Source organism: Canis aureus, chromosome 19 (genome assembly GCF_053574225.1).
Source record: "Canis aureus isolate CA01 chromosome 19, VMU_Caureus_v.1.0, whole genome shotgun sequence".
NCBI classification, from domain to species: domain Eukaryota; kingdom Metazoa; phylum Chordata; class Mammalia; order Carnivora; family Canidae; genus Canis; species Canis aureus.
In genome coordinates, this window is record NC_135629.1 from 43,668,152 (window position 1) to 43,685,710 (window position 17,559).

Below are 17,559 nucleotides of genomic sequence, written 5' to 3' on the forward strand. Positions count from 1 at the left end.
AAGTGGATTAGCAGTTGCTGGAAGATGGAGGGAAACGGGAAAGGGATTGACAGCTAACAAGTATGGGATTTCTCTTAGGGGTGCTGGAAATGTTCTGGAATTGAATAGCAATAATGGTTGTAAATATTGTGAATATGCTAAACACTATAGAATTCCACAACTTAAAATGGACAATTTTTTGTTACATGAATTTTATCTCAATTTAAAATCATCATCATCATACATGACTGATATGCTAATAAAATATAATTTTTGCTAAAATACAAATACAACTTTTAAAAAATTTATCCTTTAAGATTCCTTCCAACTCCAAAATTATCTCACTCTATTCTCAGTGGGACGCAGGGGCTCAGATGACCCTTAAATTGTTGACCCCACCGGCCTTTGGAGACAGGCCAGGTGACCAGTGTTGGGGCCAGGTTCTGACCTGAGATCTTGGATGGGAGTAGGGTTGGGGCGGGTCAAGCCTGGAAGCCAGGAGGGAAGTAGAGGGATCAGTCAAGGTTCCCTGTCTCCCTCTGAAACTGTACACAACAATCTTCCCCTACCTTCCTCTAACTTTCTGGGCAGGGCAGGTGTTTCAGTTTCTTAGAGCACAAATATACAACAGAGAAGCACCATTTCTGCCTCAAGACGCACGTAAAGAGGTGTAGATGTAGGTGAGTTCCTTAACAAATATTTCTGTTTTCCTCTCATGTTAATAGCTTGTACCAGGGGTTCTTAAACTCTAGGTGGGCATTAGACAACTGGAGAGGTAGTAAATATATGGAGTCCTGAGCCCTACATCCAGAGGTTCTGAGTCCCCAAGTCTGGGGATTCCCTCAAATCTGCATTGCTAAAAACCTGGTCTGTGTACTTTGAACAGACCTATCATGTACATGTTTTTCTTTTCCTTCTACTGAAGAAAGTATAGGGGGTTATCTGGTTCCAAGCCTTTAGGTAAGACACTGTTATTATTGGTGGTTGGATAATTTAGACCTGGGTGTCTTGATCCAGAAACATACTGTGGACTGGAAAGCTAAATTTGCTGTCTTGGTGTTGAGGTGGGCGAGCAGAAACAGAGAGGGAGAGCAGTGACAGGTGAAAGGGACCCAGGCTTCTAGAATGTAACTCACAGTGGTTTGGGGTTTGGCACCATTCTCTCTTGTATCCCCAAGACCTCCCAAGCCTAGGCCAGAAGTGCCTGTGACATTTTGCGTAAAGGAACAGAAAAGTGGAATAGCTTTTATAGATGTCCAACACCCCTTTAATTTCTGATTTGCTGAGAGTTTACATCATGAATGGGTATCGGGTTCTGACAAATACTTTTCTGCACGGGTCAAAAAGTGTCAGATAGTTTTTGTCTTTATTCTGTCAGTGTGGTGACTGATTAAATTGCTTGATTTTGCAAATGTTAAGCCATACCCATATTTCTGGGATAAACACCACTTGGTCGTGATATATTATCCTTCTAAAATATATTGCTGGATTTGACGTGCTGATACTTGGTTGAGGAATTTTGTGCCTATGTTCACAAGGGATGTTGGTTTTGTAGTTTCCTTTATTGTGATGTTTTTGTCTGGTTTTGGTATCAAGGTTATGCTGGCCCCATGAAATGATTTGAAGTATTCCATCCCATATCTCGGATTGTTTGTATACGATTGATATTATTTCTTCCTTAAAAGTTTGACAGAATGCACAAGAAAAATCACCTAGTCCTGGGGTTTTTCTCTGTAAGAAGATTAAAAAAATAGTTAATCAAATTTCTCTAATAAAGGCAGGACTTTACAGATTTGCTGTTTCACCTCATGTCAGCTTTGGTAGGTTGAATTTTTAAAGAAATTTGTCCATTATTTAAGTTGCTGAATCTAATGTAAAATTGATAATATTTCTTTGTTAGTCATTTAAAATCAGTAATGCACATTCTTTCATACCTGCTATTCAGAATTTGTGTCCTCTCTTTTTCTGCTCTCAATCTAACTAGAGTTTTAAAAAACTTTAAAAAAAAACATTTTAAAATACTTTTTCAAACAACTGCTTTTAGTTTTGTACATTTGCTTTCTTTTTGATTCCCTGTTTCTCTATTTCTTCTTTTATATTTATTTCTTTCCTTCTACTTTCTTTGGGCTTAATTTGCTTTTATTTTTCTAGCTTCTGAATCGCTGATTTAGGTAATTAATTTTAGACCTTTCTTCTAATAAAAGCATTTGAAGGTATACATTTCTAAGTATGTTTGGGTTGTGTGCCATGGATTTCGATATGTGCTATTTTCATTATTATTCCATTCCAAATATTTTACAATTCATTTGTGGTTTCTTCTTTGACTCAGATTCTTTAGAAGTATGTTGTTTTACTTCCAAATTGTTTTGGCTTTTCTATATATCTTATTGTTATGGGTTTCTACTTCCTTTTGGGTCTTTCATACGGTTTGTCTTTCTCTGCTGAGATTTATCTTTCCACTTATTAGGGATATATTTTCCTTTAGTCCCTTGAGCACAGTGAAAAGAATTGCATTTCCATGCTTATTTCCAAATTCTAGCATCTAGGTCATCTCAGGATCAGTTTCTTGACCATTTTTTTCTTTTGAGGATGGGCCATGTTCTCCTATTTGTCCACATGCCGAGGGGTGTTGTATTGTAGCCTGATCATTGTGGATGCTATGTTGTGCAGACTGGATTATTTCTTTCTTTTGAAAAGTAATGATTATTTTATATACTGTTCACGTTATCACACAACTAAGATGCCCAGCTCAGACTCTAAACTCTGCCTCCCCTGAAGTGGGCAGCAGCTCAATTTCAATTGAGTGCCTCCAGCATTCACAGGGGCATTCGTGATTCAGAGGTCAGCCAAGTATTTGGGCAGAGTAAAAATACAGATTCTGGGGCTCTCACTCTCTAGCCCTTTCCTCCCTGTGATCTCCCCTCTTCCCCTGTCCAGTGGCTGTAGTTACCCTAAACTCAGCCCTCTGGTTTTTCAAGACCAAAAATTTGTGACTTTGCTACTGGAATTTTAGTTGCCCCTCATGATTGGCTCCTGCCCCAAAGCCAAAGACATAAAAATGGGAATCCTACCATTCCATTCAGCTGCCCTCCTCTTTCAAATGCCTGGTCTCTTCCAGGATTCACCATCTTCTCGTAGCTCAACAGTTCCCAAAAGAAGGTTCTGGGGTTCTGTTTTGGTTTCTATTCCAGAGTTTATGGGGTTTTTTGGGGGGTGGGGTTTATGGTTTTTATCTGTAGAATGCTTGGTTACATCTGAGCTTACTCAACCGTTACTGAGAAGTGACACCCACTTACATTATCTTCTCCATAGTAAATAATTCAGTATTTGCCAGTCCCTGGCAGAGCAGGAATTAGAAAGTCCTCTTAGCAACTCAGTCAGGCTGCATTATTCAGGACCACAGATCAGAAAAAGACTAGGTAAGGTGGAAGAAATGGAAGTCGAGTAGATTGGTCACTGGCTCCCTGTCATCTCAGACCAGCACAAGGACTTCTTTTATTCTGCAGATATGGGGAGAAAATGTGAACTACACTAAATGTAGAGATGTGTGATTATTCTGTCTTGGCGATGCAACACAAAACATCGGCCAAGGAAGCCAAACCATCTCCCTGTTGTTTTGTTCTGTATTCTTCAGAGATGTTACAACACTGAGAGTATAAACCTACTTGTTTCTAGTAAATTCAAATAAAAGAGGGACAAGATACCTTCTCCGTCAGGAGAAGCCATTTAATTTTGAGAAATTTCCAACCACGCAGCTGAGGTGTTGATGTTAAGAAGATGGGTCAGCCCTACACTGGCTCTGGGTCAGGGGAAGACAAGAGCTACACAGCAGACTTTAGGGATCACCTGTATGATATGAGGGGTTCTTACAAGGCCCTGTCCCCAAATATCTGCATTTCCAACTAGGCACACTACAGGAAATCCCAGACATTTGTACAATTTCTAATTCATTCTAAACTATAAGGCTCTTGCAGATAGAGACTATTTATTAGTTATGTTTCCACCCTAGAATCCAGCATCTGTCACACGGCCTGGCATAGGTCAGAGGTCATCAAGCACAATTGGATTGAGTCAGATGAGCTCCCCTTTAAAATATAAACTCTCACTTTCTAAATGTCAAAAAGTAAATAAATAAATAAATAAATAAATAAATAAATATGCATGGACAGAATTAAAAGCTAAAAAGCACAACAGGTTGACAAGACTAAAATTTTTCCAAGCAGAAAAATAAACAAAATCCATAAACACTTTCAAAATAAGAAACACAAGTAGACAGTAAACATACAAAAGTATATGTATTCTTTGTTGGGAATCAAAAGAATACAAAAGAGACCAACAATATGTAATAGTTGCAATCATCTCCACTTTGGTCTTTGGAGACATGATTGACTTACTACCCAAAACAGGACTCATCAGAGACCCCCTTATTATTCTTTCCACCCAAAACTAGGTAAGTGAGAAACTCGGGCTATTCTTCTGATTTTCCTCCTCCAAGCACAAGGCAGGAGAGCCTATGTTCGGCTCCTAGCTTGGCTCTCTCTCCTTCCTGCTTACTGTCTTTATTCAGTCAAGAGGGTCACTTCACCAGTCTGAGCCCTGGTTTCCTCTTCTGTAAAATGGGAGCGGCTGTGCCTTACAGACAGAGGACAGAAGGAGCAGGTGTGTAGCCTACGCTAGCACAGTGCCTGGCACGTAGTAGGTGATGAGAAGGCTCTTACGTGGTGAAGACAGCTCCTTCACCCAATCTCCTATCTTTTTTCCCAAGGGCCCTATATCTTCACTCACCTCTTTCAACCAGAGTTCCAGCTTTTCAACCACTTTCCGTCTCCTCCCCCTGGTTTTGTAATCTCACCATTTCCCAAACCTCACTAACTCAGGGGATTGAATCAATGTGACTCATTGTAATATAGTTTTCTTACCTACTCCCCTCTAACTGGATGCTTAGGTTATTGCCATTTGTTTGCCTCTATAGGATGTTCTGTGAACTAAACTCCCAAATAAGACAGCTTTCTGCTCAGAGAGTTAATCCTCTGTGTTAGTGAGTGTATGTAGCAGCCTGATGCCATCTTGGACAAATCCATCATGATGACTGCTCTGTGACCTGGAGCCCTCTTGAGCACGGTCCTCCCCCCCACCACACACCACCACCACCACCATCATCATCCTTTCCTTTTGTCTAACCAGTTGTATAATAAATTACCCTTAAGGGTACACTTGGGGCATAACATCCTTGGTCTGCTCTGGAGATATGGCTATGACACACAACTATTCTCAAACATCTCCTCCCAGTTGTCTCCCATTACACATTCCTTAGCCTCTAGGGCTATAAAATCAGGTCTTATGGGAGGTGGGGTGCAGAGAGCTACTCATTTTGCAGTCACCCAAAACACACCTGTGTCCATAAGCCCCTTTATTAAACCATTCTTGGCAAGCTGGACTTGGTCAGCCTTTTTCTTTGGCCTCATGGTTTCTTTGGCCTTTGGAAGTCACTTGGCATATACTTCCTTTTCAGGGATCATCTGTGTTAGTGACGACTTGGTCTCCCAGAGTAGTCTTGAGATTATTTCATACCTGAGTTTACATGAGAAATGCTTGCTCCTTTCTTTTTCAGACCTGTTCCAAGAGACAGCAAGTTTCCTGCCATCAGGATTTGTAGACTTTATGGAAGGAAGAAAAGGAGGGAGCAGAGGAAGAAAGGAACAGAGGGACAGAGGGAGAGGCAAAGGAAGGGAGGCAGGCAGGCAGATGCTCACGAGATATTTGTTAAATAAATGAAGGAGCAGTTTGGGGATCATTAGTCCTATTCTATAGATGAGGACCTTAGGTTCAGGAAGGGTAGACAGCTTGCCCAGAAATATAGTAAATTTGACTTGAGTTCTCTGAATCCAGTTCCATTGCTCTTTCTTGTACACCTACTGGGAGAACGGTCTAGCTTAGTGCTACTCAAATGCCAGTCCCAAGGGGCATATGACCGAATGTAAATGAATGTGCCACTTCCTTCATCAAAAGAGCTTTGCTAAGAAGAAATGCTCCCCAAACTAAACAGTATGTTTTGTGACTTCGTGTTCTGGCAAATTTCCCAGTCTCATTACATATAGTTCATCACTGGTAGCTAGACCACGGACCACACTTTTTTTTCTGATCCTCACCTAACCACATGGTTTGAAATTCTGCATCTCTGTCATTTCAGATGCTCTCCATGTCTAGATGGAGCCCTCAGGCACCCCAGAGTCCATCACCATTTATTATGATTATCAGAGCCTTCTGTGTGAGACCAAGTCCTTCACCTTTGCCACCTTCAGCACCACCATCTTGTACTTCCTGGTGTTCCTTCTCAGCCTGGTGGGCAACAGCCTGGTGTTGTGGGTCCTGGTGAAGTATGAGAGCCTGGAATCCCTCACCAATGTCTTCATCCTCAACCTGTGCCTCTCAGACCTGGTGTTCTCCTGCTTGTTACCAGTGTGGGCCATGGGGTACCACTGGGGCTGGGTGCTGGGGGACTTCCTCTGCAAGCTCCTCAACATGATCTTCTCCATCAGCCTCTACAGCAGCATCTTCTTCCTGACCATCATGACTATCCACCGCTACATATCAGTAGTGAGACCCCTCTCATCCCTGCGCGTCCACACCCTCCAGTGCCGTGTGCTGATGACCACATCTGTGTGGGCAACCAGCATCCTGTCCTCCATCCCTGATGCCATCTTCCACAAGGTGTTTCCCGAAGGCTGTCACTACTCAGAAAACAAGTGGTTCCTCACCTCGGTCTACCAGCACAACATCTTCTTCCTGCTATCCATCGGCATTATCCTGTTCTGCTACGTGGAGATTCTCAGGACCCTATTCCGCTCAAGATCCAAACGGCGCCCCCGGACAGTCAGGCTCATCTTCACCATCGTGGTGGCCTACTTCCTCAGCTGGGCTCCCTACAACCTGGTCCTGTTTCTACAGACACTGCTGAAACTCGGGGTCATCCAGAGCTGTGAGCTCAGCCAGCAGATAGATTATGCCCTGCTCATCTGCCGCAATGTTGCCTTTTCCCACTGCTGCTTCAACCCAGTGCTCTACGTTTTTGTCGGGGTCAAGTTCCGCAGGCATCTCAAAAGTCTGCTCCAGCACTTCTGGCTCTGCCAGCAGCAGGCACCCAGCACTCCCCCTCACTCCGCAGGTGCCTTCAACTACGAGGGTGCCTCCTTCTATTGAAAAGGAGTTTGGTGGTGCCAATGGAGGTGGACAGAGCTGCTAGAGTGGGAGCAGGAAGAAGCATCATGGAGGGCACGCTGGGGAATGCCATGGCCATGGCGATGGGGTGAGAGAAATAGCTTCCACCTGCAGAGGTTTCATGTCCCATCTCCTGCAGACAGTGGCTCCCACCTGGAAACTTTAGATCACCATCCAGAAAAACACTTCTTGGATTCTGAGTTCACCATCCATTCCTTCATGAATTCATTCATTCGGACATTGCTTAGTCCAGAAGACTTCCAAAACTTGGAAGGATTCCCAGAAAGGAGGGTCCTTCAAGACTTTATGAGGTCTGAGACTCAATGTGTGTGCTAATTGTACAAATGCAGGCTGCTGGCAGATGATCTGTCCCCTGCTCCACTGCAGGGTTGTGCCAGCTGACTTTGGAGGGATTGGCTCTGCACTCCTCAGTGACTGCTGGATGAGACTATTCTGCAAGGCCAAGATAAACACATCCTCAAATAACAAGTCAGGACGCAATCAGGATTCTGAAAACCCACAATTAGATGGGAGACATGTCCCATATCATAGCTCCAGTGTCTGCCACATGAACTGGCACCTGCATATTCAGTCTATAAATCTTTTGTGGAAAGAATGAATGCAATAAGTGCCACCTTCCACATGAAGCATTTATCTGCAAGACATAAAGATAATGAGATACTATTGTAATCCTCCAGGTACCAACAGTCCACCTCTGAAGGTCCAGATAAAGAAGTACCCGCCTTGGCTAAGGCATCCAGGGTAAAGAGTCCTCTAACATCTTATCCTCTCTAGTTGGATATTGAGCTGATGCTTTAGCTTCATCACTGTCCACCTAAAATGTTCTCCACCTGCTTGGTTGATGGCACCAGCTTCCTCCAGCCACTAATGCTCCAAACCTGGGTCATCCCTGAGTCCTGCATTTCCCTTCCCTCTACTCCCACAGCCCAGTCCTGTGGACTCTGCCTTCTCCAAGGCCCTCAGAGATATCCTTGCCTGTGTTCATCACATGCCTGTGGTTCCATCCCCAATGGCCTTACTTCCTCAGCATCGTCCTACTGTTCATCTCTTTTACCACCTAAATGGCCAGTTCCTCAGGAAGCCCTCCTCTATCTGTAAATCAGAAGAGCACTCTCTGGGGTGCTGTGGCACTCTACTTGTCCCCTATAAAATAGCATTTGTCACTCTCCACCATGTGTCATAGTTACACTTGTACATGTCTTATCATCCTGCCCCATTGGACTGCAAACTGTCTGAGGGCAGGAACCTGGTCTTTCTTGCACTCTGCCAAGCACTGGCCCTGGTGTTCTATCACTATATATTGCATGGGAGCGAATAATGACAATTGTTATTATTCTTCTAATTTATGCATTTTGGAGACCCGTGCCTAGGGAATACAGTCTACCTTTCCTGCCCCAGGCTGCTAGTTTATAGATATTTATCTTTCTTCTTTAGTCTATACCCTCAGAGCACCTTGTTTATCCCTCTCAGTGGAAATAGCTATACTTGACCTTGCTTTTTAGTTAGTGGTACACATGCCTGCCTCTTACACTGTCCCATAGTGTCACATCCAAGGACATAGATAAAACTCACCTTCTAAACTTTCCCATATCACACAGACCTGGTCCCAATCTGACTTAGCTCTGGAGTGGAGCCTTTGGAAAATCTCCCCAAGTGATTCTGACCTGCATTCCACTTAGATATATTTGGCTATAGGTCCTTGAAAATGAGAATTCCAAAGTCTTCCATAGGTCCTTGAGCAGGGCTTTACACAGAGTAGGCACTCAATATATGCTTACCAAATAAAGTAGCTACTATTACAGCCCTCAGCTAGAGCCTAGAGAGCACAAAAGCATCCACTCCTTCAGCTCCAGCTTCAATTATGCATTTGCATTTGGGTGGCCAGCCTTGGAGGCATTTTACTTGGCTGGGAAAGACAGAGGTCTAGTTTTAAGAATTAGGCCAGTAGCACTTGCTGGAGAGAACTAGGTGGTAACCAACAAAGGGATAGAGCTCTTATGGACTTGCCAACTAATAGCTGGGGACATCACTTACCACAGATAGAAAACAGCAAAAGGAAGGAGATGTGAGGTAGTAATGGGCTCAGAGCTAAGCCCATAGGCTTCCGATTGGGGTAATCATTCAGTGCCCCTTTCAAACTAATATTATTAAAACTCCATTCAATGTTCATTCAGAAGGTGGGATGAGCCCAGGGATGAGAAGAGCAGAAGACTCTTGCTCACACCCTCCAAAACCAAAGCAGTGTAGCCTTAATCCCACTCTTCCTAGAAGGCAGGTTTGGAGGTCTTACATCACTACAGAGTATGCCTTTTGAGAGGTGTGCTTCATTAGCTCCTCATTCCAACCCATACCTTCACATCCAAAGATGCTTATCTAAGTATTTCTTTCAACACATTTACCCATACCCCCAAGAGCATATCACTAAACACTAGTGTATCCATCTTCTTAAATTTCTAGTGATGTTTTGTCATTCCCTAGAGTAGAGAGTAGAGCATCTTCTCCCAGTCTAGTTCCTTGGGAAGACAAGGGAAGAGGCACAGAGAAGGAAATGTATGAATGGGATGACAGAGGAGCATTTATCAGAGAGGGAACTGTGGGTAAGACTCCTGAAAAAAGCAGCCAGAAAGCTACAGGCTAGTGGCTACTCCCTATATACCTTGACCACACCCTCCATTGGCCACAACCTCTTGCCTTCCCCTCTCTCCACCCACAGAACCATGATTCAACCTCAGCTAGTCTCTTGTGGACCTGTCCCTCCCCTCTAGTCAATAAAAGGTGACCCGACCACAGGGCTACCGACCTCCTGCTGCTTCTGCCGCTCATCTCATTAAAAAACCACAGTGATTCCTAGGGAAGATGTCTTCACAGCATTGCTACCTCCCTTTACTCGGACAAAATCAGGAAAGGAGGAACTTTGCTCGTCTCTGAATAGGAACTCTAAGCTCAGGGCAGCCCCAGACCTCAAATGACCCCAGCCAGAGTAGAAGTTCCTCAAGGGCACAAGCCTCATATTGTAGCTCAAGAGTCTCCCTCTGTGCCCAGCAATGTTTGTGGTTGGTTGAGTCAGTAGATAGGAGACCATCTTTTTGGCTTTTATCTACTTCTATTTTTTCTTTCCACATTTGCTTACATTATATCTTCCACCAGGTAGAACAGTGGGGACTGTGGGCCCCAGCGTGGACGGGGCCTGAGCCTGGGCCCTTCGGAGTTCTCCAAAGCTCAAAGCACCCAACTGTATCCCCGCCCCATCCTGTGTCTTCACTGCGGCCTAATAGGGCTCATTCCCAAATTTTCTCCATCTCCTTCCTGTGTCATCACTAGGACAGCCCCACTGTCCCTCAGGGACTCCAGTGGGGACCCAGTCAACTTTTACCACCTAATGGCTTCCCATGAACTCTTCCCTAGGGCCCATCAGCCCAGACATTGCCCAATTGCTGAACTCCTGACAGCTTTCATTTGTGGAACCTACATGTGACAGGACAAAGAGGCCCACACGTCTAGAAAAGCACAGCAGAATAGATCCCAAAGTAGACTATCTGAGAAGGCTCTCAGGACCTGAGCCCTAGACCCAAACCCCAAAACTCCTTTACTGACTCACTATGATCTTGGGCCTCTCAGACCCTCAGTATCCTCATCTGTAAAGCTATATAAATGCCAATGATGCAAAGACAGACTCTACCCACACTATGGAGATGCACATGAGGTCACATGCATAAAAGTACTTGCTTTGCCAATGATTCAGCCCCAAATAGGAATTACTACTGTAATCATCTCATAAAGACAGAAAGCATCATTGTATCATATGCACAAATTAAAAATTAGCATGTATGGATGCACCTCTGGCTGTATTTTCTTCATTTCTGCCCAACGTCATTATATACAACTCCCAAAAGTTCTCTGCTTATGGGCGATCTGGGTTAGGATTTAGGGTGGAGGGAGGAACACAGGAGGAGGACTGGATATTGACCATGGAGATACAGAGTGGAACAAGGGGCACCTGGGTGGCTCAGTGATTGAGTGTCTGCCTTTGGCTCAGGTAGTGATCCTGGGGTCCTGCAATCAAGTCCCACATCAGTCTCCCTGCGAGGAGCCTGCTTCTCCCTCTGCCTATGTCTCTGCCTCTCTCTATGTCTCTCATGAATAAATAAATAAAATCTTTTTTTAAAAAGTGTGGAACTTATGTGGGTCAGGATGGTAGGAAATTGACTCCTTTTAGGCCTCAGGCAAAATCCAGGAGGCCAAGTGTGTCCTGAGTGCTCCAGGGTTCAGTTTTCTGTCCCCATCTCTCCCTTGGCCTGCCTGGCACCTAAGTTGACTGTCTTCAAGTCCAAGGTTTTTTCCTATTTTGTGATCAACATTGTGTCAGAACAAAGACTTTTCAGAGATCAGCCTTCCAATCAGAAGGAATGGCACACTTCCTGCTGTGAATTTCAGGTATCCTGAAAACTTGGTGGGAAACACTTTACAGGTCTTAGGGAAGTTTGGGAAGGGTTATCCTGAACTCCCCTCTCTACCCTGAGGCCAGCCCAGATTTTAGGTTACAGGGTGGTTGTAACCTCCTCTCCCATACCCGTAATCCCTCCACAAAAGAAAGCGTGGCCAAAGGGACACAAGGAGGACAATAGCAGCTTGGTTCCTTGACTTGGGCCATACCAGAAAATCAGACTTGAGCATCACTCATGGTCAGAGAGAAGATATAGGCAATGGATGGGCATGGAGAACTGGGTAGTTATAAGCATGATATCGGGCCAGAGGGTGAGAGGGGGGCACATAGACCTCAAGGATGTTCCTGGCCACATGTGTAGAGGCCCACTCTGGGAAGCAGTGGAAAGCCCATGCTGGGAGGTGGAAAATCACAAAGACAAATTAGCCCCATTCTCAAGTTGGCCAGCCTCTGGTCATTCCTATTTGGGGATAGATTTCCATAGGACTACTCTAGTCCCAGGGAAGTGCTGATCTTTTTCCCAGGTGATTGGATGAACCTTCTTGACTCAGAGAAAATGATATGGCTCCATTGTCCACACAACTGGAAATGCACACCTTGAATATGTCACCTTAAATGTGTCATGGAAACCATTTCAAAGCATTTTGCAGCAAACTATGGTAGTTTAGGGAAGGAAATACCCATCTGTATCTGTTCCCCCTACTTTGGTTACAATTGGTACAACAATCTGCCTCTAACTTTTTCCAGAAATAAGGATAATGTGACTTTTAAAAAATACTGAACACTACTAATTTTTCAAAGCATCTTCTGTTTAAAGATTAGAGGAAACCCACACATAGTGGTCTTCATAGGAAATCACATTCACCTTTCTGGTTGGGTCCTCAGCAAGCCACTTCCTCTCCTTATTTATTTAACTTAACTAGAGAGGTTTAAACTAGTTATCTCTAAGATCCTTTCCTGTGATTAAGAAAATGAGATGTGTGGGCCTATAATCTCATGAGTTGCATTTCCATGAAGTTCTTTAGGGAACACAAACCTATAGCTTCAGGCATGTTATGGGTTGAACTGGGTCCTCCTCCTCCTCCTTACCAAATTCTTAGGTTTGAGTCCTAATTCTCAGTACTTCTGAACGTGACCTTCTCTGTAAAGAGCATTACTTCGTGTATAATTACGTAAAGAGAGATCATATGGGTGAGGGCAGGCCCATAACCCAATATGACAGGGGGGAAAGGGGGAATTTGGACACAGATCTGGACAAAGGGAGAAAGCCATGTGAAGATCGGAGTTATGCTATCATAAGTCAAGAACACCAAAGATTGCCAGCACCCACCAGAAGTTAGGAGAGAGGCATGGAACAGGTGTTCCCCCACAGCCTCAGAAGAAGACATCCCTGCAGACACCCTGACCATAGATTTCTGGCCTAGAGATCTATTTAGGCCACCTGGTCTGAGGGACTTTGTTATGGCAGCATGAACAGGTTAATACATGGCACCAATCTCAGTGGGTGTGCAAGGAATTCTAGTGCATCTCAGAGCTCCTCATGAGGCTTCAGTGTCTACCCTGCCCACATAGAAGATTGGAAGCTGACTTTTACTGAGATCTGCTCTGTGCTGGGCCCATACATTTTTACACCTCACGGCCACCCTGGGAAGTTTCTATTTCCACTTTGACCAAGGAGGGTATTGAGGCTTAGAGAAGTCACACTCCCCAAACATGTGGGGTCACTGCCTGAAGCAAGGGGTCATAGCCCCAGTCAAGTGGGGCCTCAGGCCCTAGCACAAGGCTCACGACTTGGAAGACATGGGGTCATGAACCTGAGCATGAAGTATCACAGCCCTGAGGATGTGAACTCATAGCTCCGATAAAGTGGGGACATGGCCTCAAACACATGGGGTCACGACCCCGGGGACATGAGTTCAAGTCCTCTGGCATGTGGGGTCATGACCTATTCACTGGGGCCACAGCTTTGAACATGTGGGGTCATAGCCCCAATCAGGTGGGGGTCACAGTCCTGAGGATGTGAGGTCATAGTCCTGAAAAAAGTGGCACTAAAATCTGACTTTAAGATCTTTCCCATCCTTAGGGCACCTGGGTGGTGCAGTGGTTGAGCGTCTGCCTTTGGCTCAGGTCATAATCCTGGGGTCCTGGGATCGAGCACCGCATCGGGCTCCTTGCAGGGAGCCTGCTTCTCCCTTTGCCTGTGTCTCTGCCTCTCTCTGTGTGTCTCTCATGATTAATAAATAAAATCTTAAAAAAAAACAAAAAAAAAACCTCTCCCATCCTTGATATGTCATAAAACCATTCAGACCGTGGTTGGAACAATGACTATTCCTCTGCCATTCTCTCCCTCTTTCCTCTTCCTTTCACAGTTTTTAACAAGAAGAATAGAAATCACTTTTCATGACCCCCACAAACTGACTAGTCTAATCCATCTAATCACTGACTTATCGATACCTAATAATTTCTAAAAGAGCACTAATGACATGCCATACCCTGAACTTAATGAGGACATCTTTTTCCTTTCCTGCACTATTCCACCCAGGTAATGTTGGGGCCATGGTGCCTGACTGGACAAAACCAGCTAAGTCCTGTGAGATAGAAAGGTATTTCTAGGTTAAACGGTGGGAACAGGGGCAGACAGTAAAAGACGGTGCAGCCGGAGCTAAGGAATGACAAGAGCCCAGGCCTCAAGCCACAGGCCGAAGAGCCCCGTGTGCTTGCTGTCGCTTTTCTGTTAGATGTCACTTGTTTGCTTCTCTTGAGTCCAGCCTCAGAATGCCTTGCAACTCATTAACAGAAAATAGAACTTACAAACAGAAACCGGGCCGAGCGTGGAGCAGAAGGCAGGGGCGGTGCTTCATTCATCAACACATACTTTTTGAGCACTGCATTCAAATAGGTCCCTGAGTTACCGAGAGAGGGGATCAAAAGATGGGAAGCCCCAGCAACACACACCGCTTTTCATTTGGCCTGCCCAACGTATCAAAAATATTACCGTTTCAACACGTACTCAATAAAAAATAATAATAATAATAATAATAATAAAGTAGTGATAAGCCGTCTCACATTATGTTTTCCATACTCAGGCTTTGGAAGTCAGGTGTGTTTTGCACTCACGGCCCATGTACGATTCAGCTCGAACTAGCCGCATTTCAAGTTCCCCAAAGCCGCCCGGGGACAGCGCTGCTCTCGGGTGCCACAGGAGCCCGCGGGGACTGCACGGCTGAAGCCGGGGCCGGGGTGACACCGCAGCGCCCCGGGGAGATGCAAACCTGAGCCCCCGCTGGGCGAGCCGGGAGTCGTAGTCCGCGCCCCCGGGCTGTGGGGTCCGACGGGACTTGTAGGCGCCGGCTGTGCGGAGCATGCCGGGAGTGGTAGTCCGCGCCCTCCTGCGGCGGCTCTGCGTGTCATGGCGGGCCGCGCCGCGCTACCGCACTCTTCCGCTGGGCCCCAGAAAGTTTCGCTTCTGCCCAGCGGTGGACCCTCGAGCGCGTAAGTGCGGCGGGGGGCCGGCCGGACCTCGGGGGAGCCTGGGCCGCCGTCCGCCCGGGAGCCGAGAACTTGGCTCCGGGCGCGGCTGGTCACCTGTTGCCCTCCGCGTCCCCGCCCCTATCCCCGGGTCTCCCCCGGACCCCGCCGGAGCCCGGCCGGCCTGGGAGGCACCTGGAGCCGGGGCTGAAACGGACCCTGGGCCCCGGCTGCCTCCGCCGTCAGTGAGGAAGGCAGACCCCCGAAGCACCAGCCCCAGGACCTCCGACGGCCGACGGGCGCCCCCGGTGGGAGCCTCCCAAGGAGCCTTGGACCCTCCAGGCACCGGAGGTCCTGCTCGCCCTGCCCGGGAGGCCGCTGACCTCCAGGGGCCGGGGCTGCCCCGACCTCCGCATCCCGCGCTGCCGCCCAGCAGGGGACAGTTTGCCCACCCGGGCCGCCTTCAGGCCTTGGCCCATTCTCTTTACCTTGTGTCCCAGATCGCGGGACAGCCTCCCCCACCCCGCCCCGCCCCCGCCCCCGCAGTGATCCTGCCTTGAGACACCTGTGCATTTGGGGTGGTGGCGTGGCCGCCTGGGACGTGGGCCAGATAAGACCCCGGCTGTAGGGGGAGGGCTGGGTTCTGTTGTATTTTTGTGTAAGCATGGGCGGTTGACACATGAACCACGTGGCTCCCCGTGAATGCACCTGTGCCCTCTGATGTCCCTTGTCACTCTTGACAGCTCCCATTGGCTGCTCCCTCCAGAAACCAAGAGAGCGTGGATAGAAAGTGCCTGTGTTGGCCGCAGCCTCTGCCCCCTCTGCTTGTCTGTCTTAAACCGCGCGGCCCTTCCCTTTCCCACGGAGAAATGGGTCAGGGGCTCTTTGAGGGCAGAGGATCAGGCTGTAATCTGCTCACTGCCGTCCAGGCCCTGCAAGCCCTGTGGTCTCTGTAGCAAGCTTTACTCCCCTGCCATCTGCCTAATGCGGCTTCCCCTGTGTGCCCGTGCCAGGAAAGAGCTGTCTCACTGAGGTTAAATGCTTTCCGGGCGCCCCCCCCCCCCAACTTCTGAAGTGGGCCCGTGTTGATGGGGCTCCACTTGACCGTCCCTTCTGTGACAGTCACTGTTCATCAGTTACGGGATGCCCTGTGCAGTTGTGGGCCACCGTTGTTATCACCCTGGAAATTAGAGTTAATTGTCTCGGTGAAGGGACCTGACCTTCTTGAGATTAGGAGGATCCGCACCAGCTCTTGCTTTGGGAAACAGGTTTTCTGCTTCTGTTAAAAGTGTTCATCCTTGTGTGGTGCCGCATTTAGTTTCTAAGCTGTTTTCCTATTTTGGTAGGAAAATAGTTAAATATAATCATCGAAAGGATTGTCGTGAACTTGTGCCCACCTGTGAGAATCCACAAGTCGTATTCGACTCTGATTATTTTTGGTAGTTGCTTTAGAGTCGATCTTCTAGCGGCCCCTCAGATGGTTTTTGCTCCTTGCACCTGGTTTTGGGGCAATAGCATAGATGGAGGAGCCGTGCTTTTAGCGTGGTCCTTTTGGGCAGATGTTTGTGATGAGAGGAAGCACCCCACACAGACAAGATCAGAGCAGCTAGTGATGTCAGTGTTGACCTGTATCAGTCACCGAGGCTGGGGGCTGCTGCCTCCAGAGCACATAACAGGCACCTGAGAAATGGCAATCCCTCTCTTCCCTGTAGGGGAGAGGTTTGGCTGATGGGTAATCTTTATTTTCAGGTGATTTTGAGAATGACTTTGGTGGCTGAAGACTAGAATGTCTTTAAACACAAAGCGGAGGAAGCATATTGTCTAGCTGTGATCTCATAATGAAAATCACTGATAGGAACTCCGAGTTTAGGGCCACATTCACTGTAGTAGCAGCCCCAGAATGCATAGCAGGTCAGGTGCACTAACTGGTCCCTTGTAACCAGCCAGATGCTGCCTGTGAGCAGAGATGAGTGGAGTTTGGCCTCGTCAGCATCTGCTCACCTAGTGCTGGATGTCACTGTGTTGCTCTAAAGATGAACAATATTTTCTATTTGTGATCTCAATGCCAGTTTTTTTTTTTTTTGGGGGGGGGGTGTTTGTTCGTTTTTGTTTCTAAAGCTCTTGATTGGTATAAGAGCCTAGCGTGGATACTGAAATGTTTCCATGGGTCTCTATCCTTTTGCTGCTTTTAGACATACTGTTTGTTCATCACTGTACTGCCCCATAATAAGAGCTTCAGCCTCAGAGCACATGGGTTCATGGCTTTTACAAGATGAGCATGGTGGAGCTGTGCTCAGTTGGGTAGGAGGTGTTTTTTCCCCTCTTCACATGTTGGAGCCAGCCTGATGGTTTTTGTGACCACCAATGATCCTCCCTGTTCACAAAGGTCTTTGTGGCATTTGAAAGACACCGAGCACCTGCATCTAGTT

General features: G+C 46.6%; 2 protein-coding genes across 3 annotated transcripts in view; both read left to right on the top strand.

The window, feature by feature from the left end:
* The first annotated feature begins 520 nt into the window (after window positions 1-520).
* XCR1 (X-C motif chemokine receptor 1) lies at window positions 521-11,386 on the top strand. The gene is made up of 2 exons (XM_077859176.1): window positions 521-659; window positions 6,170-11,386. Exon 2 carries the CDS (start codon window positions 6,187-6,189, stop codon window positions 7,177-7,179), a length of 993 nt encoding a protein of 330 aa, XP_077715302.1. The 5' UTR covers window positions 521-659; window positions 6,170-6,186; the 3' UTR covers window positions 7,180-11,386.
* A 3,633-nt stretch (window positions 11,387-15,019) lies between these two features.
* Window positions 15,020-17,559, top strand: part of FYCO1 (FYVE and coiled-coil domain autophagy adaptor 1) — a 73,733-nt gene continuing 71,193 nt past the window's right edge. For both annotated transcript variants that reach the window (XM_077859177.1, XM_077859181.1), the window contains exon 1: window positions 15,020-15,154. The gene's annotated coding sequence lies outside the window, so the exon portion shown is untranslated. The remainder of the gene's footprint in view (window positions 15,155-17,559) is intronic.

What these genes read in the sequence shown, in the direction of transcription:
- XCR1 (XM_077859176.1), top strand. Translation starts at nt 6,187, where the DNA reads ATGGAGCCCTCAGGCACCCCAGAGTCCATCACCATTTATTATGATTAT.